Source organism: Fukomys damarensis, unplaced genomic scaffold (genome assembly GCF_012274545.1).
Source record: "Fukomys damarensis isolate Sample0158 unplaced genomic scaffold, DMR_v1.0_HiC HiC_scaffold_37, whole genome shotgun sequence".
Classification (NCBI taxonomy): Eukaryota; Metazoa; Chordata; class Mammalia; order Rodentia; family Bathyergidae; genus Fukomys; species Fukomys damarensis.
This window is the reverse complement of record NW_022900949.1, coordinates 33,362,501-33,390,273: the sequence shown is the minus strand read 5'-3', so window position 1 is coordinate 33,390,273 and position 27,773 is coordinate 33,362,501. Positions and strand designations below refer to the sequence as shown.

The 27,773-nt window shown below is 41.1% G+C and overlaps 1 protein-coding gene across 4 annotated transcripts in view; it reads right to left on the bottom strand.

The window, feature by feature from the left end:
* Positions 1–27,773, bottom strand: part of Kbtbd12 (kelch repeat and BTB domain containing 12) — a 58,748-nt gene that overhangs the window by 17,868 nt on the left and 13,107 nt on the right. For 2 of the 4 annotated variants that reach the window (XM_019206536.2, XM_019206537.2), the window contains 3 exons: positions 26,204–26,354; positions 15,486–15,602; positions 3,352–3,549 (listed from right to left, as the gene is read on the bottom strand). In XM_019206536.2, the coding sequence (XP_019062081.1) occupies positions 3,352–3,549; positions 15,486–15,602; positions 26,204–26,354 (466 nt within the window). Of the gene's footprint in view, positions 1–3,351; positions 3,550–15,485; positions 15,603–22,643; positions 23,759–26,203; positions 26,355–27,773 lie in introns of those variants that run through there. The other 2 variants (XM_010617272.2, XM_019206538.2) reach the window with 2 other exon arrangements.

Below are 27,773 nucleotides of genomic sequence, written 5' to 3'. Positions count from 1 at the left end.
TTTTCTTTTTTGGTTTTGTTGAGACAGGGTCTCACTATATGGTTGAGACTGACCTGGAACTCACTATGTAGCCCAGGCTGGTCTCAGAACTCACAGCGATCCTCCTGTCTCAGCCTCCCAAGTGCTGGGATTACAGGTGTGCTCCACCACACCTGGCTCAGGGAAGCTGGTTTTGAGATTTGCTGCAGAGTGATCTGGGTTGGGCTTGAGGCTTGGAGGCTATGGCTGCCTCTGTACCCTCCAGATTCCCTAGAAGGGAAGAAGGCTGGGGCTGTCAAGAGTCAGTGTGCAGTGTCTCACTGAATCCCTGTCTTCAGTGCTGGATGCCTGGCCTCAACTCAGTGCTCCCCTGCAGCCTCTGCCCAGGGGAAGGAGGGGCTTGGTCCCATGGCCGAGTCTAGGGCAGGGGACAGGTGTCTTTTTGTCTTTCGGCCGGTCTTCAGCGTCATCTTCATTGTCTTCCACATTTACACATCCTTGTCAACTCCTAAGATTATTTGGGCTTCTGAGGTACAAATTAGATTTCTAAGATTTTTTTTTCTTTTCTCGTTGTCATTTTCAAACTTTCTCAGGTCTAGTTAGTTCTACTCGTTCATCTGCTCTCCAGCATCCAAATTCTGTTCTTGTCCTCCCTCTCCTTCTCTTTGACTAACTGTGCTTATTCCATTACCTGTCATTTTAGGGGGCTTTGAGGTATCTTAAATACCGTAGCTCTAAAAACTTATTATTTTAATAAAAAATTACTGCACATGCTTATGCACCTTCCTATTAAATGTTGAGTATCTTGAGATTGTATTCCAAATGCCCAGCCATGATATATTTCAATAAACTTTGGTTGAACTAGCTATATTAAAAGAGTTTCCTTGTCTATGGTCTTCTGAGAAGGAAGTGGGGCAGAGAAAAGGTCCTGTTTATTTACTGCCGGGCAGGGAGAGAGGATTCAGCTCTGCTCAGGTCTGAGGGTGAGACGGCCAGGTTGCCCTGGGCACGAGGTCACACAGTTGTTCCACTTCGCATCCCAGTGACAATCCACCCAGCGAGTCCACACTGCCTACCCTCCTAGAGCCAAACAATTAAAATAGACTTTGTGGGCTCGGTAGTAAATCCCTTTCCCTCCTACTGAAAGCATTTTCAGTCCTTTATTATGGCACCAAGAAAGGAGCTTGGCTCAGAGTGAGTTTATTATACATCTTGGAAAGCCTGGGGGCTATCAGCTCTCTAACTCAATATTATACAAAGTGAAGGAAAAACAGAATGTCTGCTAGATCCTTAGACTGATTTCCAACCATTCCCTGGGGAAGGCCTGAGGCTATTGCTCGTGTTCTCTGCTCTGCTTTTCCTTTCTGGGCCAGAGAAAGCCAAAGCCCAGGGGATGGGGAGGAGTTCATGGAATCAGAGGTGGAGAAGAGCACTGCTGGACGGGAGCCCCACACACCAGTTCCCTCTCCTCACTCCTTCTTAGAGACAGGCCCTGCACTTGGTAGGTTTCCTGCTACCTTGACGGAACGCAATCTTTGCTTGAGCATAGCGTGTGATGCATAAGACTGAAAAGACAGTGAAAGCCCCTTTGGAAAGTCTTCTAAAGGACACAGAGGGAAAGTAAAGCTCTTTCCTGTGGTAAATTTTAAGTATCCAGTAGTAAAATAACAAAAGTAGGAAATGGATGTGACGCACACCTGTAATCCCAGCACTGAGGAGGCTGAGGCAGGAGGATTGCCACAAGTTCAAGGCAAGCCTCAACTACATATTGAAACTATCTAAAAAAAAAAACCCCCCAAAACAAAAAAACAAACAAAAAAAGAAAACAAAGGCAAAAGTAATAGTCTCTAGTATCATTACCCAGCTTTGACAATTATCAACATTTACCAATGTAGTAAAATCTGTTCTTGTCCCTTCTTTCATTAAAATTTTTTGCTAGGCAGTAGATTAAAACAGATTCCAGATGGCATATCATTTTTACCTCAAGTACTTCTGAACACTGTCTAATTGGTCAGAATTTTCTTTCTTTTCTTTTTCAGTACTGGGGATCGAACTCAAGACCTTGTGCTTTCGAGGCAGGCACAGTACCACTGAGCTAAATCCACAGACCTGATCAGAGTTTTCTTTCATTTACATAAAAGTACAATACCATTATTATCCCTAGTAAAACGAATAATTCTTTGATATCATCGGACACCCTCGTCTATATTCAAATTTCCCAGATCCTCTGAAAAAAATATCCTTCTACAGAAGATTTATTTGAATCAAGAACAAAATGAGGTTTGCTTATCACATCTGATTTATATGTCTTGGAAGTCTCTTTGCATTCATAATGGAAATTTTATTACTATTTGTTTTTGGCAGGGCTGGGAGTTGAACCCAGGGCCAAGCACAATGCCAAGTGAACACCTTACCACTGAGCTGTATAATTGCCCCCAAATCCTACTCTTGAAGTTGCATATAACTGTGTGCTTATAAAAGGGCAGCAGGCCTGCAGGAGGCTCTGCTCTGCTGCAGCACCAGCTGTATTTTATTTATTTATTTTTTGGTTTTTGAGACAGGGTCTTGCTACGTAGTCCAGGCTGGCCTTGAACTCACAGCGATCCTCCTGCCTCAGCCTCCTAAGTGCTGGGATCACAGGCGCGGTGCCACCACACCCGGCTAGGAGCTGTGTTTTAATCCAGCATTCTTCCAAATGTGAAGTGACCTTAGGCCTGTGTTGCGTGGCATGCCTCGGTCTAATGCTTCTGTTAGTGAGGCGAGAAACAGTCATTTTTAAAATAATGGCATTCTGCCTTATTTGTTGATGCAACTAATTATACTTTGGAGACACTGGCTTATTAGATGTATGCATATCTAAAAACCTCCCTGTTATGTTACAATTATGAATCTATACTGTAGCATTCAGTGACGGCCCACTTAGACACATAGAACCAAGCATCAAATACAGGCACTGGGGATTGTTTTAGAAACTCTGTCAAGCAACTGACTTGAAGTAGTGGGGGGGGGTAGTGTGAGGGCCTTCAACAAAGATGGACATATAACCCAGCGCTCCTGGTCATTCCTCTGCTTCCATGGGTCCTGCCTGTTTTGAAACCCGTCCTGGAGTCCTATTCCTTGAGGGCACCTGTTTCTCCTCTATCCAACTGCTGTGCGTGGAGGTCGGCCGTGTGCAGATATGTCCTAAACTAGCACCCACAGAATCCTTCCAACAGCTGGGGATGTCGTCACCACATCCGGTGGAGGTGAAGCCCAGGAGCCCTAAAAGCCATGCTTTTGCCAGCGCTTATACTTCACGGGTGATTGGACCAGCGATGAGAGGTCAAAACCAACCCCCAGAGAGGTTCCCAAGCACTTTGGACTGGCCGGTACCTGCTCCGTGGAATCCCCCGCAGACATAGAGCTTCCCGTCCACTGCCCCGGCATTGGTGGAATTGGTTCGGAGAGAGAGAAGGGGACTTGGCATGGGTGGGCCCTCTCGCCAGAAGTCCCCATCGGGGTTGTAGATCTCCACCACGTCGAGGCATTTCCGAACCTGGCCTCTGTCTCGCCCGACACAGCCAATGCCACCTACAGGGAACGAAACAGACAGGAGATGGTCAGGAAATGAAAGTCCAGGGTGGACAGCGCCCTCCTGGCACAGGTTGTAGGGCTGGTTTATGGGACTTGACTGCTCTTTCTTGCTCGATGCTACACCGTGGGCCTTAGATTCAACACATCCAGCACTGGTTTGCACAAAGAACGTTCCCTTGACGGCGAGAGCCGCCTGAACCTCAGTGTAACCTGCCTTGACCTCGCTGCTCTTGGTCGTGCTCATCTAGTTAACTAAGGATGGGTCTTTCCCACCCCTCATCAAGCTACTCTCCTTCCCCTCCTCTCTTGCATGGATATTTCCCGGTGAGGAAAGGGCTGTTCTTTATAAATGTCAGGTTTGGGCTCAAAGGAAGGCCCTAAATCCAAATGCCCAGTGCATCCCATGTTTTTGGATGACACGGTTCTTCTAACCGATCCCCGTAAAATGCCCATTATGTACAAGGCACTTAAGTGTTAAGTGACGAGGAGTTTTAAAAGGTACATGAGGCTTGTCTCCTGCCCTGAAGAAATGCATGAGGTGGAACAGATCATGTGTGCAAATATAAAAGAGGACAGAATGATAGGTTGCTTAAAAGGAATACAAAGTAGATTCAGAAGTCTAGAGATGATAGCAAGCAACAGAAATAGTATTTACAGAATTGTACCTAAGTGCAGCCCTTCTTGGGAAAAATATTTGTATAAGACTTCCCAATTCACTGTAAAAAAAGTTTGTATATGACTTTTTTTGTTTTTATTTTCGTTCTGCCCTCCTAAATCCTACAATGAGAAGTCTCCCAAGGGATAGTCATCTTTCTGGACTGGAAGGGTATCCCCAGAGACTGGTGAGTTCCCCACCAGAAGGGACATCCCTTCCCCCCTGCATCCTGCTCCATCCAGGCCCACACAACTGGGTCCACACGACTCACAAAAAAGACAGGAAAGTGCTGGCCTCAGCTACGCCAGCTCCTTCCCAGGGACAGGGGTCCTAGAAGAGCCACTGCTCGTGTAGGGTGGTGACCGGTCCTGGGTATGTTGCTTACAGCAACATCAAAACCAAAACTAGGAAGTACCACGACATCATGGCTTTTACCCTCTGTGTCGTTGTCGAGAAATTAGATGCATACTGTCCCAGGGCATTTCTCCTTTTACTGCTATTTAACACCCTTTGCCCACCATCGCATTAGCCAGATGGTATTTTTAGCATGGTTTCTTTTCTTGCTTACTGCACCTGCTCCCCAGTCCTGAGCACAGCGCCTGGCACACTGGGTATTTGAATGAGTGAGTGGATGAGGATTTTAACTTCCCATGCACTGCCCTGTCTGTCCACGCGGGTGTACTGTAAGTTACGGAGGGCAGAGCCACTTTTAGGTGTGCCTTGTTTGTCACAGGGCCTGGCACAGGAGGCAGATGGGAACAGCTCACTTGTACCTGGTCAGGACTTAGGCCAGGCATCGGAGGTGACAGGAGAGGAGTTTGCAGGAAGCTTTTTTCTTCTTTGCTCATGGAGTCTGGCCTGCTTCCTGTCTCGGTATGAATCCAGGGACTGAGGCTATAAACTCAGAAAGCTCTTATCTGCTTTCTCTCTTATCCAACTGGATAAATAATTTAGCCCATTACAACTCCAAGTCTGAGCTGCCGCGTTTCCTAGGAGGGGACATGCTGGCCTCGCCGATGGCTTAGCTCTGCTGTTTGCAGGCCACTCCACTGTGGCGCTCTGGCAGCAAGATGTTTCTTAGCTTAACAAAAAGTGGGGCAAGAGGTCTTCAGACCTGGCTTTGTCCTGAAGAGCTGAACTCAGCAGCCTCCCATAAGGTAAGAATAAGACGATTTAGTTGTCAGTGTCTGTAAGATCCAGGAGAAGTGTGACTGCACTGGTTGTATACACCCAGTTCCGGAGGCCAGTAAGCGAGGCAAGCATGTTAAATGCAAGTCACTGGGGGTCGGGCTAAGGCACTCTGAGCACCAGCCTCCTGAGCTCAAGTCAGAAGTTCACATAAGATCCACTTATAAAGGCTGCCCCAAAGCAGTGCACAGATCGATTGGATACTAGTCTTCCCATTTCCTTGGAGTGATGAGAGGGACTTGTCATTTTTGTTGCTCTATTTAATTATAATGTTCAGCCCTTAATCTACAAAACTAACCTTTCTCATGTGTGCCCTTCTGTCTGATGGGCAGAGTTCGCACGCTTTACCTGTGGGGCGATGTGGGCTTGTGGGACACCCCACCTTTGTTTCTCACCGCTAACTTCTGGATACGTCCTCTGTCTCACTCAGGTGTAATTCTACCATCAAGCACGCCCTGTTAGCAGCAGACTTAATGAGCTCACCTGAAGGTGAATCCTGATTAGATAAATAATCAAATAAAGGCATGATCTTTATTAATAAGTCAGCACTGGCACTACAAGAGAAACCTTTTGATGAGAGAAATCCTAGGGTAGGATCAGCACATCTGTAGAATGTCAATGAGATACCTCCGTAACTTTCATTTATATGCTATTAGAAGCTCTGAGCAGGACTTTTCTTTATTCAAAAACAAGCACATGAGTGGAAATTACCTTTGCAAGTCATACCCAAATGGGACTCAGATGCAAAATAAAGACCTGGATTATTTTAGGGGTGGAGGAGGGAGAGACAATTATACAAGAAGACACTGCCTTCCATTTCATTTTCGCAAAGATGAAGACTCCCTCTTGTGTTTGGCTGTGGTGATCTTTCTTCCGGAAAAGGGTGGGGGTCGGCCTCTCCTGCCACACAGGGCCTAGCAGGGAGCTGGCCGAGGGCACAGGGGGAATCTCTGACAGCTTCCCAGGACTTGCATCCCTGTCCCCTGGGAATACAGTGGCCCTGCAGCTAGCAGGGCAGCCTCTAGGCGGCAAGCTTAGTTTATGCGCCTCTGGGCTGGACCCAAAAGTAGGAGGGGGATTTGTAACAGTTCTGACAAGCTCCCCAAGTGCATTGCTAAACCAGCCTTAGGGTGGAATGGCTGTGGGGTGTGTGTGTGTGTGTGTGTGTGTGTGTGTGTTCATTTGCCAAGGTAAACTCGTGGGCTTTTCAGAGATACTGGTTCATACCCGGGTCTCCACTTGCTAGCTGGATAAAGTCGATCAATCTAACTCCTCTAAGCTTCAGTTTTTCTCATCTGTAAATTAAGTATGATAAACTATTGCAAGGATTAAACTATTCGACAGCCATGTACAGTAGAAGGGTAAGGAGGAATTCATACTTGTTTACCTCTCACACGGATTGTTGTAGGAGTTTTCCTTTATGTTTTTACTCTCATGCACCAGTGTACAAGGATTGTTCTACACAAAATGGCCAGCATGCTATTACTTGTGGAAATTCTTATTCTGTTCTCCTTCTTCCTCTTCTTTTGCAGTGCTGGGGACTGAAACTAGGGCCTTCACATTGAGCTATATCCCCAGCCCTCCCCCTTTTATTTTTAGAGAGGCTCTTGCTAAATTGCCCAGGCTGTGCTCTAACTTTTGATTCTGCTGCCTCAGCCTCCCAGAATGCTCAAATTACAGGCACACACCACCATGCCAGCTCTTGTCTCTCCTGTCCTAGGATATTTCTAAGTAAACCAGTGCTTACTAAAGCTGCTGGAATCATATCTTTGATTCCTTTCAATTTGCTGTTTTGCTACATCTATGATCAACGGTTTTCAGATAGTCTGGTTGGATTGCCCTCCGAGAGGGTAGAGAGACTAGGAAGGTCAAGGGTTAGGGAGTCAGCAGAGCCTTGTCTCAGTCCTTGTGTCCCCGACATGACCTAGAGTTACTCATTTGGTCACGAACATATGAGAGACGGATGCTGTCATGTGGACAGGAAAGGGCTGTGCAATCTGTAAACTTCTTGGAGTGAAACTGACCCGTACATCAGGGGATGGGCTTCCTTGTGATGCAGAGGGCAAATGCAATCTCTCCGCTGCTAATATGCTTGTGACAAATGGTTTCATTCTCACATGAATTTTCAGCTGACTTCTTTCCACCTTCACTTGTATCCCAGATTTAGAAACTAAAACCCTAGAAAACACGAACTGTCATTTTCTACCGGCTAACACAGGGATGCTGTTGGCTATTTTCAACAAAAAGTCCTTACTTGCCTTTTACTGAGTTCTGGACGGGGTCAGGCTAGGCTGACCAGCTGTGTGTCTTGGGTGCCCAGACATCTGGCTGACATCTTCAAGTGGACCAGGCCATTCACTAGTGACGGAGTTTTCTCACCAAGCTAAGGAAATACAGTGATCTGTCTGTGTTTTGTTTGTGACCCCAGACAGAATACCATGAAAATCACATAAAACAGCTGGAAGGAAGGCCAAGTTCCATTTGTTAGAGCTTGGAGAGAAAATCAAGTGTTTAGGTTGTCTTATTGCTTCTCAGTGGAAATGTAGAGTTGGATGGAAGGTTCTGGAGCTGAGCCCTGCGTGGTGCTGACTACACTGTGACTGAGGTGTTGTCCCACCTGCTCCTATCTGACCTCGAGGCCATCTGTCTCAGTCCAGCACTGGGATGCACTGGACTTCTAGGCGGATCTCAGCCTGTCAAGCCCAGCACTGTCTTTCCTTGTCTCTCCCCCACTCCTGTGCTAGGTTTTCCTGCAGGGTCTGGCCAGGTCTGAAGGCCGAGAACGTAAAGGGAGAGCCAGGCTGGGGAGAGTCTCGGAGCTGCAGGTAGAAGCAAGCTGAATGGTTCCTCTGCATGGCATCAGCCACCAAGTATGGCAGACTGTACCTCGAGTCCCACCTATGTCTTCTGCCAGCGGTGCACCAGACTCCCAGGCCCAACCCCGACTCCCTCCTCACTTCCCTCAGCTTCCTTTCTCCCCCTGCATCTCAGGCTGCCGGCTTTACTGCTTTGGGCTTCTACTGCCCTTGGGCATGGAAATAAAAGTCCCTATAAAAATATACTGCTCCTAATTGTCTGTCTGTCCTGTCTCCCTATTAGATTAGACCCTAAGTTCTTGAGGACAGAACGATATTGAATTCACACCCATACCCCCAGCACTTTCCACACCCAGTACAGATAATCAAGCCATGAAAACCAGCCCAAATGTGGTAGATCAGCTCTTCACCCTCACCCCAGGCCTCCTGTTTTCTTCTACTTATTGGCTTCGTCAAAACAGAAAGCTGCAACTGCCTCCCCAGAATGTGGCAAGTCTGGTGTAGAAAGAGCTGTAAACTCAGTGCTTAGCTGATCACACAGATCACCTTCCAAAAGGGACAGGAAGCTCAGCCATAATTGGAGAGCAGTGGTGGGTGTGTGTTCTGGCTGGGCTCTCTCTGGCTCTCTCTCGTTTCTTCCCACGTCTCTCTGCCCACAGGGTCATTAGCCTCTGCTAACAGGGCACAGACCAAGTCTCCACTAACGACTTTGTGAAGTGGCCCTGCAGGACACCATGGGTCTATTATGTCACATGGCCTGGGAATATGGGCCTGTAAGACATAAGCCTGGAAGGGGCAAATACAGTATATCTTTACATTCCCTGAGTGCCAATCCTAGAGGACGCTTCATGGTATTTGTTAAATGCAAATTTAAAGGAAAAAAAATCTAGTAAGTCTGGAATATTTATCTTGTGTTTAAATAAAACGATTGGCAGAAAGTGATTCATTTGTACTCATTTCCATACTCTAGAATGACAGAAGAGAGTGATAAAAATTGATCACAATACGAATTAGGATAAACTGATTCTGAGGAAATATAATACACTTTAGTCAAAATGCCAATTTCCTTTTGAGAGTTGGTATTTTCCTTTTTAAAGCATGACATTTTTTCTGTTACAACTCTTTGAGATATGATGTTGCTCTCACTCTTAGTGACTTGAAAATACCAAATATAATTCAATATTTCCTTAGGTTTCAGGAATCAAAATGTGATCCGGTCCCATAACAAGCCATGGGTACAGGTGGCTTATTAGACATGCCTAATATTTTCTTTCTCAGGTGCCTGCTATTGGCATGGCGTTTAGCAGGTCACCACCTTTTTTCATAAACCCCAGCGACGATGTCACATGATGCTTTCCTGAAGACACACAGCTAACCCAGAGCTGAGCAGTGTTCTCCTAAGATCTCTCTCCTATTCACAGAAACATTATTAGCACTGCTTGATGATGTGTTCACATCACTGAAGTTTCCATACACTCTGAATTCTAATTCTAATTCATTGTCACGGCGAAATGTGGAACGCAGGACCTCTGACCTTTCAGGATGTCAATGACTATAATTACTCTAGGTAGGTTGTGATCTGGGAGCTACAGGCAAACTCTGGTCTTTAGAGCACTTATTTCTGGAACCCCACTTCGGGTGGCAGATGATAAAAGCCTAACACCCTTCATATCTTAGCTGGAAACAGTGGATGGAATAACAGCAACAAGTTGGTGAACCATTCACTCCAGTTCAAAACCCTGCCAGCTGTCGAATGTCTAAATTCAAGTCATTTCTCAAAATGAAGAGGCACTAGAACACCCTGTCTGACTTCACAAGCCATAGAAAGTGTATTTCTTTGCCTTACTTGGCATGTGTTTTAATACATGTCTATTTCAGCCTGGAACACTCTTGCAATTCTATCAGGACACACCAGAGAATCTGCTCTGATAATTTATCAATGACACGATACTTGGACCAAATAATCTTATCCACCTTCCTAGAATCTTGGAGTACGCAGTGCCGTTTACAGAAAGCGACACTTTTTTATTCATCTGTGTATCTCTTCTAAAAAAGAACCTAAAAACTTGGTTATGCAACCTTGCCTAGTAAATATTTTGAGCACATGTCATCTCCATTAATGTATTATTAACTTGTCACTTTCCTAAAGTATTTTTTTGAAGTTTGGTCTTATGATTATTCACATCAGAATTGCCTGATGCTTCCTATTATTTGGATTTTCAGGTCCCAGTTTAGATCTCCTGGCTCAGAACTTACAAAAGGCAAGGATGGAGAATCTGCCACTTTAATAAACAACCTGGGTAATTCAAGGAACTCTTAAAAATTGCTTAGAATTTTATCAGAAGCAAGAAAAAAGGCAAAATCTTGCCCTGGTGAAACCTGATCCTCTCATCTCATAAAATAATTCAGCACTAAAGTGATCTTTGAAATGCATTTACTATAATAACTCAGACCTTTTATGTAACTTTTCCCTTCATTACTCTTTAATGGTATTCAAGCTGAGATTCAGGCTTACACAATTGCTGTTATGTTTTCAGTAAAGCAATGAGGCACAAAATGGCTTCCTGGAGAAAGCAACATTGATGGGCTGGGTGATTAGGTGTGTAGGAACACTTAGCATGAGCTGTCTCCCTTGACAGGGAAATGGAAAGTCCCTTTAAAAAAATTTTGCCAGAAGTAGCCCTGATTTTGTGTGTTGGTGTCGCATTTTACATGATGGAAAAATAGGGCAGGCTGTGGAGATGAGGAAATTCAACTCAGTAAACCAGTATTTACCAAGAATCTACCACAGAAAGCCAGGCTTTCAGAAGAGATGCAGAGATGAAGAGGCGGAGCCTCTTTCCAAGACGGCTGAGTTACAGCAGCTGAGGCAGTGACAGGTCAAACAGCCTGCTGCTGTGAGGATCGGCAGAATTCATCCTGGCGATGGGATTTTTCTGTGGGACTGGGAGGATGTGTAGGAGTTGGCGACTCAGAGGAGGTGGCACTATCACAGTGGCAGGGAAGGGAGGTGTGTTTATGAAGCACGATTATGAATTCAGAAGCAAGCATAATCTTTTTCTTTCTTTTTTCTTTTCTTGTTTTAGTACCAGGAGTGGAACGCAAAGGCCTCACACTTGCTAGGCAGGCACTGACGGGCATAGTTTCTTCAAAAGCATAACTAACAGTATGAGATACACAATGTTTGCTGGTTCTTGTCCTCATTGTTTCTTGAGGAGCTCACTTTGGTGCCATCTTTAAATCAGCATTTTATAACAGAGGTGTCCACCAAAATCTCATGACCAGATTTTCCTGAGGTGGAACCTAGGATGTTCTGCCTTTCTCAAAACTCTACTAAGGTGTTTCAGTCATTCTCTGCTTGGTTATTTGTAAAAATGGAAATTAAAAAGTTGAAAACAAGGAGGGCCAGGGATTTAGCTCAGTGGTTCTGCCGCCTGCCTCATAAGCGCAAGGGCCTGAGTTCGATCCCTGGTACCAAAAAAACAAAAAAACAAAAAAACAAAAAAGAAAAAAGAAAACAAGGATTACACGTTTTCCATAGCAATAGGATACATTAACCTAAATTCTCTGGACTGCCTCTCATAGGCAATTAGGATTATAGCAGTTTAATTGTCTCTTAAAATGAGCTTTCACTGAACAGATGACAAAAGGCTTTTCTTACAAAATAAGGCCTCTTACAACACATGCCGCCCTCCATTTGTTTTTTCCCAGAAGATCTCAATGGCTCTGTCACTTCACACGCACTGCCACTCCATCTTGTACTTCAGAGCACAAATGGCTATGTTTTGGGGAAAATCCTCAGGAAAAAAGCCAAAATGAAAATCCCTGGTTTAAACACCTGTGTTTTCAGTAAGGACAGCATCTCCTCAGAGGCTTTATGGACTGTTTATTGTAAGCTTTCCAGGAAGTTATCCAATGGAAAGCCAATCACTATGTGGTGAAGTTGATAACACACCCAGGAACCACTCGAACAGTGGATCACTTAAGCAAAGAATCTGCTCACGTCTTTTTCTCTTTACGTTAAGGAGGCACTTTATAGATTTCCAGGAAAAAAAAATCTAATGTGTAACTAATATGCCCCTTGGCATAGACTTTTTTCATCGAAATTTGAATTATTTATGGTATTTGTGATAGCGTGCTTTTCAAAGACAAACATTTTCACAATAAACAGGTAGCACAGATTTTAACTGAGGCGACAGTTATCAGAACTTTACAACTCAAATCAAACCCCCAGGGTCAGCATAAGGCACAATGTCCAGTGGTTTTATGCTTTCATCTTTAGGTCCTGTAGGAAGAATGTATTCTGGGCATTGTTCCCAGAGCTCCTCATGTGAGCATGGGCCCCACAGAAAGAAGCAGGCTGTGTCTAGGAGCAGTGCGTCAGTACATGGGCACAGCGGGAGGAAATGAAGAAAGTAGAACAACATGGTCCTTTGACTCCAAATGCCTGAGGTCAGCGTGGCCCTAGCACAGTGATGCCTCCTCAGTGAAGCCTTGCAGGGTACTAACGATGAGGCATCTGGGTAGAGCATTATCAGGGCATTAAAGCATCCCAGACCCTTGCCACTTATTGCAAGAAATAGTTACTGTAATTATCTTTTATCAGACACTTCCTAGGTGTCAAGCATAGCATCAGCATTTCACAGAATATTCTCAACATGACTTACTAACATATTGTCAACTTCGTTTTTATGCTTATTAAGACTTGGGCTGGGGATGCAGCTCAGTAAGTGCTTGCCTAGCATGTATGAGGCCCTGGATTCAATACCTTGCACTACCAAGCAAGCAAACAAACAAACAACCCTTCCCCCAATGAAGCAGGCTTGGAGAAGTTAAGCAGCTTGGTCAAAACTGCCTGGTACTTATAGGTTGTGGAGATGAAATTTGTCTGTTGAGGATTTTTTGTCACTTATTAGAGGTAAAGAAGATGCCTGGGAAATCTGTGTGGATGAGATGAACTCAGAAGATTTATGGGAAACATAAGGTGAAAGGCCATTAAACAAATGGTCCAGATTGTCCCACGTGCCTAAACTCGTCTCCATGGTAGCTAGATACTTAGGGCTTTCTGGCCCCACGGGACTCAACAAACCCGTTGGAGAAACTCCTTATTAACGGGAAGTCTCAGACCATTGCTGGAAACACAAATGCACACCCTGAAAAAATAAAAAATTGTCTGAGTATTAGAGCTGTGGCAGAGACCCTGAGTTTCATTCTGGAAAAGTTGGAGACATTATTAAAGACATATGGTCTAAGGGTATGAATGATCTGTACATATGTACAATTGTCTGCACATAATCTTATGTGTACAATTTGTATGCATATATGATTATTTGTATAATCTTCTATGTACAATCTGGTAACATGACAGCAATGACAAGTGAACAAATGGTTACTAACAACAGTGGGAAGGAAAGGAACGACCATGAAAGCGCAGTAATCTGTGGCTTTGAAATACACATGGGCTGGAGATGTAGCTCAGGGGTACAGGGCCTCCTAGCAATGACAAGGCCTTAAGTCCAAATCCTGGTACCAAAAAAAGAAAAAAGAGAAGAAGAAAGAAGAGAAGGAGGAAGAGGATGGGGGGAGGGGGGGAGGAGGAGGAGGAGGAGGAGGAGGAGCAGGAGGAGGAAAGAAGAAAGAAAAGAATTGGATGCATATCTGTTAGTTCAGATCGGAAACGCCTCTGAAGACTCATGTGGCCAAGGCTTAGTCCCCAGCCCATGGTTCTATTGGGAGTGGTGGGACTTCAGGAGTGGAAGGAAGTCAGGTTACTGGGGTGTGACCCTGAAGGGGACCAGCACGCCTGTGCCTCTTCTCTTTCTGCTTCCTGGCTACCAAGAGATGAATAGGTGTCTTCCACATGCTATTGCCATGATGCTACCATAGAGGAAGCGACCATTGACCGAAACCCTCAAAATTATGAGCCAAGACAAACTGCTCTGCCTTTTAAGTTGATTTATCTCAAGTATTTGTCACAGCGAGGGAAGGCTGACTAAGGTCCTCCAGAAATGTTTAGTCCAAGGAAAATTCTTGTATTAGGGGATAGCTGCTCAAAGCAAACACTTCTGCCTAAGCCCATGAGAGTAAGATTCTTTAGGATTATGGTTATTTGTTTGTATAATTTTGTTTTATATTCCTTTGATCTTTTTTTTTTTTTTTTTGATACTGGGGGTTGAACTCGGACCCTTGTGCTTGCAAGGCAGGCAGCAGAACCACTGAGCCAAACCCTCGGCTCCATATTTTTTTCTTGTTACTGGCTTACTAAAGGATGATGTCCACTCTAAATAAATCATTTGGTCTTCCCAAACTATTGCTTGTGCAGCTAATCTGAAGTATGGATAGAGCTACCACTGTTAGCAATTCTGATAGAACACAACGCTGGAAAAGTTGTCCTTGCAGAGAGAGAGAGAGAGAAAGAGAGAAAGAGAGAGAGGCATATTATTTTCTTGGGATGTAAGGGTGATTGTTTATAATCGGACTCAAAGATAATATACTCAAGAGCTGCCTAGAGGCCACATCTTTTGCTTTTCCCTATGTGGGAACCAGGCTTTTCAACACCACCCAGTACCAGATCTAAATGTTCTACCAATCTGTAGTTAGACAATTCGTGTGTCTCTCCAACACCCACAGGGGGCTATGTCTCTGGTAAATAATTTGTAGGGATAAATCTCTTCCTGAGATGTGTAAATGGACACGAATGCAATAGATTCCTGAGGATAACAAACAGTTCCATCTAGAAGTGCTCCTTTCCTCTGGTGGTCCTCAAAAATGTGTCTCTAACTTTGGCTGACACAGAAAATAGTAAAGCCCAGGCCTTTGGGACACAATCAGCCAGTTTAAATTCCCTTGCTCATGTAGTTATAGATAACAGTATAGCCTTAAATTTCCTGTTGTTAACTAGGGACAGTCCATGCCATTGATATGGTAACACTTGGTTTTGAACCTGGATTAATAGCACAGATGAGGTAGAGAAATTCCTATCTCGGTAAAAGAAAAGGCAAACTGATGATAATGGAAGGCATTTGTTGGGACTTGTTTTAATGGCCAATCCAGAGAAAGCCAGATTTCACTAGATTGCCCTCCAATCTCTTCTTGTAATACTGTGTTACAGTAGCTTACAGCACAGTTTGCTGCCATTATATAGTCTAAAATTTACACAGCCCGTGGTCCTAACAAATGTTTCAACAAATGATTTAAAGGCAAAAATAGACAAAACCAGAATAAGGGTGCTCCTTTCTACATGCAGACTGCAAATCAGACCCACAAAAACTTGCCTTTGGAAGAACCAGCAACAATGGCAAACATCTGGAAAATCCCTGGTGATTTCCCCTGCTGCCCTGGCTGACAGAAGACCACAAGGGGAGAGCAGGAATATATGAACATCCACATTCCTAGGAAAGATGAATTATTCTTCAGCTATGTGTCGAGTCAACATCAGAATGGGTTTTTGACATGGTTAATCAATCAATGAAATCTTGCTTCAGTGAACATGCCTCTGAGACCCATCAGTGAGAGAGAAATAGCTCGTTCTCTGAGAGGCAGCTCATCAGGGCCTGCTCATGGCAATGAACCCTTTCTCAGGCTGCCACCTCAGTGCTGAACATGAACCACACTCCTAAGTGACAGTAATCCACTCCTACCTCTGTAACCAACACTAATCCAACATAAACTCTTGTCACCATCCTATACAAATCATCAGTTTGCTTTGCTCAGTGACAGTTATCTTTTTTTTTTTTTTTGTACCAGGGATTGAACTTGGGACCTCGTGCTTGTGAGGCAGGCGGTGGAACCACGGAGTTAAATCCCCAGGCTGACAGTTATCTTTGATTAACAAATTGTTCCTGCACTAAGTAAAATGAAGTATAAAAGCACAAGACCATCTCAATGGGAACAGAAGGAGTATCTATAAGAATGTGTAAAGGGAAATGTCTTCAACACAGTGAAGGCCACTTGTGAAAATCCCACAGCTAGCATGGTGATCGACAGGGAAGAGGTGAGAGCCTTTCCTGTAAGATCTGATAAAAGCAAGGATATCCGCTCTTGCTACTTATGCACAGCATAGTAACAGAAGTGCTGGAAGAGTAAACAGGGACGAAAAAGAGTCAAAATAGAGACATAAAACCACCTCAGGTTGTAGCAGACATGATCCTAGATGTTGAAAACTAAAGATTTCACCAAAGGATGGTTAGAACTAATACATTAGTAAAGTGGAAGGATTCAGAATCAAGACAAATCAAATTTGTAATAGCTAGAACTTGGAAACAGCCCAATTGCCCATCAGTTGGAGACTGGATAAATAAGATGTGGTTTTTTTTCCTATGAAATGGAGTACTACTCAGTCATAAAGAATGAGAAACTAGAGTCATTCATAGGAAAATGGATGCATATTGAGGCCATACGCTTAAGTGAAATAAGTAAGACACACATGTGTAAATACTGAATAGTTTCTCTGGTGTAAAAGACTAAAAGTGTAAATAAGATCCAAATTATATAACTGACAATGTGAAATAGGAAGAAAAGTGCTAGAGGTGTAGGGGAAGTGGGAAGTGTAGGGGAAAGGAAATAAGGGAAAAGAAAAAAATATGAGAAAAGGAAAAAAATGGAAACAGTCTTTGTAAATAGGAGAGGGTGGAGGGGATGAAGGGAGGGCAGGGTTATGGGGCAAACAGTGAAAAATGAGAACCAAGATCTGTCATTTAAAGATACAAGATCCCAATAACAAATGCAACTGTACTGTACACTTAAAAAGTACCAATAAACTCAATGAAGAAAAAAAAACAAAATTAATACAAATCAGTTGAGTTTCTTAACGCGGAGTCATAGTTTAAAAAGAAATAAAAAAAAAATCCCATTTGTAATAGCATTGAAAAGAATAAAATGCTTAAGAATAAATTTAACCCAGGTAGTTGAAGATCTCTCCCTTGAAATCTATAGCATTGATGAAAGAAATTGAGGAAGATGCAAATATAGTAAATCCTTGGACTGTGAATAACTTGTTCTGTGAATGTTCTGTAACACAAGCAAACATTTCTAATAAAATTTACCTTGATAAATGAGTGATGTCTTGCCCTAGAAGTAGTGCATGATTGTCACATGACCACAACTGAGCCAATGGTTCTTTTCTTTCTCCCTCTTCCTCTCCCTTTCCCTCTTCACCTCCCTCTCTCCTTTTCCCTCTCCCTCTCTCAGTCTCTGTCTCTCTCTTTCTTGCTGTGGGATTGTGGGTGATCATCTCCCAACAGCAAGAGGTTATGGAGGTGATCTCTGTACAGTAAGAGAAGAAAAAGGTGGAGGAATCCCTCACTTCAAATAAGATTAGGGAGATGTGCAAAATGTGGCAAACAGTGAAAAATGTTGTAGAAAAGCACCATGTGAATAAGGCTATAGCAGTGCAAGCAACATATCTGTTTAATGACAAAGCGACATCACATTTCCACATTTCTGTAAAATCCTCAAAAGGAGGCAAACACAAATGCCATTGGATAGGCTCCTTGTTAAAGTTACAAGAAAAGAAAAAGATTCCACTGAGCCAATACTGTAGATAGCAGTTATTCTGTTAGTGATAAAGAAAGTCGTCCTACACAATAAACCCTCCTCTCTCCTGTCTTCTTCACACCAACCACAGAGGTTTTCAAAGGTAAGTGCAGGTTAATTTGTTTATTTTTCTTCATATTGCATTTTGCAGCTTATTTATTATTTTGTATTATATTACAGTATTGTAATCATTTTTGGGGGGTTGTGGAATGAAATATCTGAGTTTCCATTATTTCTTATGGGGAAATATGCTTTGATACACAAGTGCTTTGGGTTACAAACACGTTTCTGGAATGAACTACACACACAAAACAAGGTTTTACTGTATATGGAAACATCCCATGTTCATAGACTGAAAGAATTAAAAATGCTAAAATGTACATATTACCCAAGGCAATATACAGATTCAATGCAATTCCTATCAAAATTCCAATATTTTTCACAGGAATAGAAAAAGCAATCTACAATTCACTTGAAACCACAAAAGACCTTGAATTGCCAAAGCAGTCTTGAGAAAGAGCAAAGTTGGAGGGATCAACTTCCTGGTTTTAGATCATACTGCAGAGCTATAATGATCAAAACAGTATATTACTGACATAAAAACAGACACAGACCTATGGAACAGAATGGAGAGACAAGAAATAAACCCAAACATACATGGTTAACTAATTTTTGACACGGGTGCCAGAAATACACAATGGGAAAAAGTCTTCAATAAATGGTGTTGGGAAGACTATATCCACATGCTAAGAAAAAGTTGGGCCCCATTTTATTCCATAGGAAAAAAATAAACTCAATATGGGTTAAAAGATTAAATATAAGACCCCAAACTATAAAACTCCCCAGAGAAAACAGGGAAAAAGCTCCTTGCCAGTAGCCTTAATTATTTTCTTGGATATGATGTCAAAACCTCAGGTACCAAAAGCAAAAATAAAGTGCAACTGTATCACACCCAAAAGCTTCTGCACAGCAAAAGAAACAATCAAAGAAATGAAAAGGCAGACTGGGAGAAAATATCTGTTAACCATATATCTGATAATGAGATAATATCCCAACACAACTCCATAGGGGAAAAAACTGGTTAAAAACGGGCAAAGGACCTGCATAAACACTTTTCCATAGAAGATATATAGATGGCCAACAGGTGAATGAAAAGATGAGCAACATCACTAATTATTAGGGCAGTGCAAATCAAACCATGAGATATCCCCTCATACCTATAGGAGGGTTAGGGTTAGGATCAGCAAGGTAAAAAAGATAACAAGTGTTGGCTAGGATGTAGGAAAAGGGAGCCCTTACATACCGTTGATGGAAGTTTAACTTGGTACAGCCATTATGGAAAACAGTACAGAGGTTCCTCAAAAAATTAAAAACAGTACATATGATCCTTCCTCTGAGTATATATCCAAAAGAAATGGAACCAGTACTTCAAAGAAATATATGCACTCCCATGTTCAGTGAGGCACTATAACAATAGTCAAGATATGGGAACAACCTAAGTGTTCATCAATGGTTGACTGGATAAAAGGAATGAAATGTTGTTTAGCTTTAGAAAAGAAGAACTTGGTATTTGCGGCAGCATGGATGAACTTGGAGGGCATTACACTAAAGGAAACGTCAGACACCGAAAGAAAAGTACCACCCAGTCTCTCTTATAGGTGGAATCCAAAAAAGTTGAGTACTGAGCAGAGTAAAACAGTGGTTACCAGAGAGGAAGGAAAGTGGAGAGCTGTAGGTCAAAGGTACAAAGTTGCAGTTATGTAGGATAAGTGTAGACATCCAATGCACACCATGATGTTTGCAGTTAATACTTTATCACACACTGGGAATTTGCTAAGACAGGAGATGTCAGGTACTCTCACAACACACATACATCCACACACAAAGTGACTATGGAAAAGATGGGTATGTTTATTAGCCTGACTGTAGTAATCATTTAATTATGTATCTGTATATTAAATTATGTATCTGTTGTGCACCTCAAGTATATATAATTTTCACTAAAAAACAAGCCTGGCTTTTTGTATTTGCTGACCATACTTAACTCATGTTCTAGGAATTTAAAAAACAGGTCCTTTGAGATTCTCTGTAGATAATCATGCCATCTGAAAATAGGGACTTTCATTTCTTCCTTTCTGATTTGCACAACTTCTTTTCTTATTCCACTAAGACTTTCAGTATGATTTTGACTAGTAATAATGAGAGTGTTAACCTTCCCTTGTTCAAGAACTTAGGGGAAAATGTTCAAACCTACTACTGACAATATTGTTAACTGTGGATTTTTCACAGGTGCCCCTTATACACTGAGAATTAGTTTGCTGAGAATTTTAAATCACGAATGGATATCCCATTTCTTCCCAAATGACTTTTTTTGGCCTCAACTGACGTGGTCATATGGATTTTCCTGTGTAGTTTGTTAATATGGAATATTCATATTTATTTCTGAATACTGAACTTTGCAATCTCAGGATAAAAATTCTTAGGCAGTGTGTGTTATTCTTTTTGTATATTGCTGGATTGAACTTGTTAAAAATTGAGGATTTTTGTGTCTATGTTCATTAGGGATATTGGTCTGTAGTCTTTTTCTGAACTATATATTGTCTGGTTTGGTATGAGGCAATGCTAGTCTTATAAGATGGGGGCGTTCTCTCCTATGTTCTGAAAGCAGTTGCAGAATTGGTGCTTTATTTATTTATTTATTTATTTTGTACCTGGGATCGAACTCAGGACCTTGCACTTGCGAGGCAGGCGGTGGAGCCACTGAGCTAAATCCCCTGCCCCTGGTGTTACTTTTAAATGTTTGGTTAAATTCACCAACAAAATCACCTAGGCCTGGAGATTTACTTTTTGGAATGTTTTCAACTATTAATTTAATGTATCTGGTCATTTGGCTTATGAATTTTGCCTTGAGTAGCTTTTAGTAGTTTGTGATTTTTAAGGAATTGGACCATTTCACCTAAGTTTTCAAATGTACAGCTGTTTGTAGTGCTGCCTGTCTGTCCTTTTGATGTTTGCAGAGACTGTAGTGACACCATTTTTCATTCCTCATATTGGTAATTTGTATGTATTTCTTTTTTATTGGTCAGTCTTTCTAGGGGTTTAATCAATTGTATAATTTTTTCCCAAAGAAATAGCTGTGTTTCATTCGGTTTCTGTTCTTTTCAGCAATTGGAGTTGCATTTTTTTCTGCTCTTAGTATTACTTCCTTCTACTTGACTTGGGTTTATGCTACTCTTCTTTTCCTAGTTTCTTAAGGTGGGCACTTGACCACAGATTTGAAACATTCCTTCTTCTATAACATAAACACTTAATGCTATAAATTGCCTTCTAAGCACTACTTTAGCTGCACACTCACTTTGATGTGTTGTATTCTCATTTTTATTTTGCTTAATATATTTCTGATTTCTCTTGACTCATGGATCATTAAGCTATATTTTTAAGTGCTTGGATGTTATCTTATTTAACCTTATTGTAGTTTAATTCTATTATGGTTGGAGAACACATTTTCTATGGCTTACCTTTGAAAAATTTTGTTAAGGTTTGTTTTCTGACTCAGGATATGGTCCATGTTGGTGAATATTCCTGTGCTCCTTATGGGTGCAGTGGTCAGTAAAGGTCAATCAGATTCAGTTGGTTGATATTGATGGTGTAGCTGAGTTCTCTTTACTTGATGATTTTTTTGTCTACTGATTCTATTACTGAGAGAGGAGTGTTGAATTTTTGACTATACAGTTGTACATTTCTTTTTTTTATCATTTTTTTTCTCTGTGTAAAAAATTCTGTTGTTAGGAGCATACACTTTTAGTTTTGTTGTATCTTCATAATGATTCAACCATTTTATCACTATGGACTATCCTTCTGCATCTCTGGTGATTTTCTTTCTTTCTTTTTTTTTTGGTTTTTGAGACAGAGTCTCACTGTGTAGCCCAGGCTGGTCTGGAACTCACAGCGATCCTCCTGCCTCAGCCTTCCGAGTGCTGGGATTACAGGCGTGTGCCACCATGCCCAACTCTGGTGATTTTCTTTCTGCTGAAATCTACTTTGATTCTCTCATAGCAACCTCAGCTTTCTTTTTTCTTTTTCTTTTTGGTACCGGGGATCGAAGTTGGGTCCTTACACTTGCAAGGCAGGCGATGGAACAACTGAGCTAAACCCCCAGCCCCTCCTCAGTTTCCTTTTGATTAGTGTTTGCACAGACATATCTTCCATCCTTTTACCTATAAATTAGTTATATTATTACAACTGATGTGGGTTTCTTGCAGAAAGAATACTGATAGTTTGCTCTATTTATAAAACACCCTGTTAATTTCAGTCTGCTAATCAGTGTCACCAAAGCATTTATATTCAAGGTACTTGTTTTTAATGGCTGGATGATGGTATACTATTCCTTTTTCCTGTTTGTTTTCTCTGCCTTTGTTTTGTTGTTCTTTTCTACTTTGGCTGTTCTCTTTTGGGTATTTGAACATTTTAAAGCCCATCTTTTTTAAAATTTCCTTTTTTTTTTGGTACTGGGGATTGAACTCAGGACTTTGCACTTGTGAGACAGAGAGAGGCACCCCTGAGCATCCCTAGCCCTAAAACCTTTATCTTTATGTGTTTATTGTGATTTTGGCTACATCTCTTTTAATAGCTTTTTAGGGGCATTACAAAATATGTACTTAACATGCATAGTCTTCTTAAAATCAGCACTTTATCACTGTAATTGGAAAATTTATATATCTTCTTATCTTCCTTTAATGTCTACAGAAACATGTCTCATATGTTTACATACACTACACACTACATAAAATATAATTCTTCCTTTCAATCACATAATTTTAATGAACTGAAAAACAGAATAATATTCTCTTTACCAAGATATTCTCAGTTTCCCTTTGGCAGAATTTCCCTTCTGTCTGAACAACTTCTTTAGCAATTTTTTCAAGGCAGACCCACTCCTATATAGTCTTTTAGTTTTCCTCCCCTTTTGAATGCATTTATTTCATTTCTATTCTTGAAGAATATTTGCATGGGATACAGAATCCTAGGCTGACTGTTCTCTTCTTTTTTGGGGAGGGGATGTCAAAATTTTCACTCCATAGCTGAAAGTCTTGATTTCACTTAGCTTTTTGCCAGCTAAATTCTTACTGGCGGGGTGGATGTTAGAAATTTAAAAAATGCTTTATCCACATTTTCAGTTGGAGGATCTTTCTGGATATCAAGCTAGCCTTATAGGAGAGAGTTAAAACTCTGTCCATCTTTATGGCCATTAAAAGAAAGTGTTATGCCAAGAATTTCAGCAAAGCGTCCCTGTTTTAGTCAGCTTTCAGTTGCTGTGACAAAATGCCTGAGATAATCAATGTAGAAGGAAAGATTTATTTTGGCTCATGATTTAGAGGCTTCATTGCATAGCTGGCACTGTTGCTCTGGTTCTGTGACATGGCAGAATGTCAGGGTAGAAGAGGTCTATTTACCTCATGATAGCTAGAAAGGGGAGAGAGAGAGGCACTCCAAGGGCTCACTCTCAGTGCTGTAGCTGCCTTCCAGAGGCTCTACCTCCTAATGTTTCTACTATCTCCCAAAAGCACCACAGCTGGCTACCAAGCCATGAGACCTTGGAATACACTCTAGATCCAAACTACAGCTGTCTGTAACATAGACAGACTCAATTAGCAATAGTGACAACATCTGAACACTTATGTTGCAGGTATTGACACACATTATTTAATCTTCCATCTTGAACTTTTTTCTTTTTGGTACTGGGGATCAAACTCGGGACTTTGTGCTTGTGAGGCAGGTGGCGGCACCACTGAGCTAAATCCCTGGCACCACATTATTTAATCTTAACAACTCTATGGTAGGCATTCCACTTTTAATATCAATAATAAAAAAAAGGATTTAACAAACCAAGGATATCCAGAGGTAGAACCAGAATTTTAATCCAAAAGTCCTCAACTCTGAAGCTGGTACCTTCCCCATTTATCATACTGTCTCCCTGGTGGCAGAGGCTGCTCTGTGGACGACCTCCTGAAGACTGTATAGGAGACAGTAAGGAAGTAAATCCATTGCAAGGATTAGGGGGAAACTTTATCACTATATTTTAACTGGCAGCAACCCCACATAGAGTGGGGATACACACAGGTCTCCAAAGTGTTTTTACCAAGACAGTTAACAAATGACTGTGTGCTACTTATGTTGTCCAAATGGGCAAGGCTTTATGGTCCTTTGTGATATTTGCCAAAATTCCAATTATATATGCAATGAATAATTAAATCTACACTAAAACTACTACAAAAACCCTAAAGGAGAAGGGGTAGTAGGAAGGGGAGGTAGGGGAAAGGAAAGAAGGGTAAGAGAAAAATATGAGAAAAGAAAGAAATGGAATAGGGAGGGGTGGAGGGGTGGAAGGAAGGGAAAAAACCTATATATATCAGGTACAGGTACAAATTCCCAATGATGAACGTGATCATAATGTATACCTAAAATGTACCAATAAACTTATAAAAAACCCAAATAACTGATCTTCATTCCATTTCAATGTATTACAAATACATCTGTGAACTAAGTAACAAATGTTGGGGATGACTGTGTTGAATTTTACAGAGTGGTAAATCTTGCCTACATGATTTCTGAACTGGTCTACAGTTCTGAATATCTATAAACTACCACAGAAACCTTCCTAATTGGTCTCTCCATCTCTGGTTTCCTTTTGCTTTTACGCTGTTGTTTATATCTTCACCTCAGCAATCTTTCTAAAGTATCCTTTGTGTTGCTTCTTTGTGGTTTCTCCCTGTTCACTATTAATCTCTTAATTCTTTGTCCATGGCCTTTATAATCTGGTTCCCAGTTGTCTCTCTCAACTCCCTGTTCCTGGTGGCTCATTCTCTCCTTTCCCTCTTATCCTCGACTCTTGGCTCATTCATTTACACCTCCAAACCACCACTTACTCTGTTCCCCCACTTCCTCTTCTCTGCCCCTGCCCTCTGTCTCTGTCCTGGAGCGTGCTCTTTTTACTTTTCACAGATGCAATCTACAATCTCCTTTTATATCTACCTTTTTTATTCATTCAGTGGACAATTATCAGTGCACTGTAAACTCCCAAGAATGCCTCTTTCCTTTCTCCATATAGTTTACCAAAAAGGATAGTATCATTTTTATTTCACATCTAGCCTAATTGTGATTTCATCTTTGGGGGAGATCTCATTCTGATTGAACTGATATATCACTTTCATCCCACCCTTTGGCTATCTCCAACTTTAGTATGATCAGCCCCATACCATCTTGAGTTATACACCTACTGCAGACAATCTATCACACTTTAGGTACTTTCTCTTCCAGGCCTATGATGCAGCATATGGTGAAAAAAAAGTAAGAAATATTTATCCAGAGGGAAGACTTAATTATAAGTTAGTCTCATAACTGAGGTAATAATAAATTATGTCACACAATGTTCTTGTTCTTCAATAAGACAATTATTAATACTTGAGTACATGAATTATTTTGCTTCATGCTATGAAAACAACTAAGAGATTGTGGCTTCCCTTTAGTTCAAAAAAAGGCATTTCTATTCAAATGTTTCGTTTGCTTTCATCTCAGTTTTTCATTTTTGCCTTGTCATTTCTTTGCTACCCATTTCCTTCCTACGTTTTCGCCAGTTAGTCATCAATATGGATGGGATGAGATAAAGATTGGCATAGCTCTCATCTTACTGGTCCAGTCAACCTCCTTCCCTCGTCTTACCCATACTTAGGTCAAGCGAGGGAAGGTGACAGAGGTTGTTGCTAGGGAGGCAGAATGCACTTGGAAGAGCAAAAGACACTAAAAAGAAAAACGAAAGACCCAAACCAAAACAAACCAAAACAAAACAGGAAAAAAATCATGGTGTGAACTAGGATAGGGAACTTAGGTAGGGTGCTCTGGAATTGTTTTTACCTACATTAGTGGAACTAACCCAAGTCTTTCACCAACCCCTGATGGTTATTACAAAACCACGCATATCCAAGAGATTCAAGATTTGGATAAAAATTATTTGCTAACACCTCTACAGGTATTTTGTGAGTTAGGCAAAATGAAGAGGGTCAACATTTTGCTTATCATGGGTTTATCTTCTAATATCACAATCAAAGTTGTTGCAAAAACCTACATTTCACTGACTAAAAGGGGCTGAAGGCTTAGCTTATTTCTATTTCCAAGTGTATTACTTAGTAGGATATGTAAGGATGTATCACTGCTGCTTTTACAACTCAAGACACTTGAAAATGCCATGAAAATAGTTTTGTTCTCAGTAAGTCAGTGTGCTGTCATTTAATCTTATTTGACTGAGTTGTAGACAACAAGAAATAAAACAAAATTTTAAGCTAGTTATGTATGTATTCGAACCATGGTACAAAAGGAAGGGAGATTATTTCATTTTTACTGAGGCAAACTGCTGAGAAAAATAGAAGGGGTTATACTCTCTTTGCAATCTGCTGCTCCTTACCCAGAACATAAATTTCACTGTTGACTACAGCTGTGCTGAATCGGTACTTAGAGTACTGCATGGGTGCTCGCTCTTGCCATTGATCTTGGCTGGGGTCATACTGCAACAGTTTGTTGCTTAATCGATCAGGTTCTTCATCAGGAAGATCCATCTGCAGGGAATATGACAGCCAATATAATAATGCACCACTTAGAGGTCTTTGTAAGTACATGAGTGCAATTAATCTAAGCAGACAGCCAGAAGATAAATAGAGGTTAACTGTAGTGACACAAACACATCAAATCCCAGGACTTGAGCTTGTGAGGATCCTGTCAATCAGAGGCATTTATATTCTGAAATGATGGTGCTAAGGTGCTGGGGTATATAGCAAACAATTTGTGATTTTAGCAGTGAGATATGATAGCTTAAAAAAAACTGAGGCAACTGAAAAGTCTTAAAAATGAAAACAAGCTCTCTTGAGCAGTATTTAAAGTGTAATTCCATTTAGACAAACTTCATAGTTGTGGATTTTTAATAATACTTGTGCAAAACTAATTTTAATAATTTATAAGGGATTTTTCTAAGCCATATGTGTGAAAGTTGCAAAAACATTGTAGTGTTTTAGTAATTAGAGTATTTTTACACCATAATTATGGCCTATATATAAGTGGTCTGAATTCACTTTTCAAGCTAATATTCAGACTAATATAGTCACTATATAACTCATTTATACATATTTAATATCTAGAGATAGTGCAAATTTAATATGTTTATTGTTACAGAGATATAAGTGGCTTCTCAAATTCCAGATGAAATGACATGGAAATTCATGACTTCAAGCTAAGGCTTTATTGTCTCTGTTTTTGGATCAAGTGTTCAATAAAGAAATAACTCCCAGGGATTTCGCTCAGTGGTTCTACTGCCTGCCTCACAAGCGAAGGACCCAAGTTCGATCCCCAGTACCAAAAATAGAAAGAAAGTATAAAAAGAAGTAACTGCCAAACTGATCAAAGTTGTGTACAATTGATTTCAGTTAACTACTTTAAATACCCCAAGAGCTCTCAGTACTCTGGTACCCTCCTAACTCCAGGTTATTCTACGATTTAATGTATTGTTTAAGGTACTCAATCAGATTAGTAAAAGCCTTTGTTATGTAACACATGCTATTTATTCATAGAATATGAATTGATAAATATTTACTGTTTTAATTTTTTTCTAATGTAAGTATTCGACCACTAGTTAAAAAAAAGCAAAGACAAGCTCTTTAGTTATCTCTGGAACTTGTTCATGAAAAATTAACTATTATAAATGAACGGTTTGGAAAAGTTTAGCCTGAAATAACTTAGGTTTCAGGTAGTAGATGTGATAAAAGTTATGTGACTTTTTGTTCTGTTGAACAATAAAAATGTGTTAAGTAGGAAGTTTAACTTTTAAAAACAATCATGATATACTATAATTGGCAAAATGCAAGCTTATAAAATGAACACAGAGGCCGGGGATTTGGCTCAGTGGTTCTGCCGCCTGCCTTGTAAGCGCAAGGCCTAGAGTTTGATCCCTGGCATCAAAAAAAAAAAAAAAAAAAAAAAAAAAA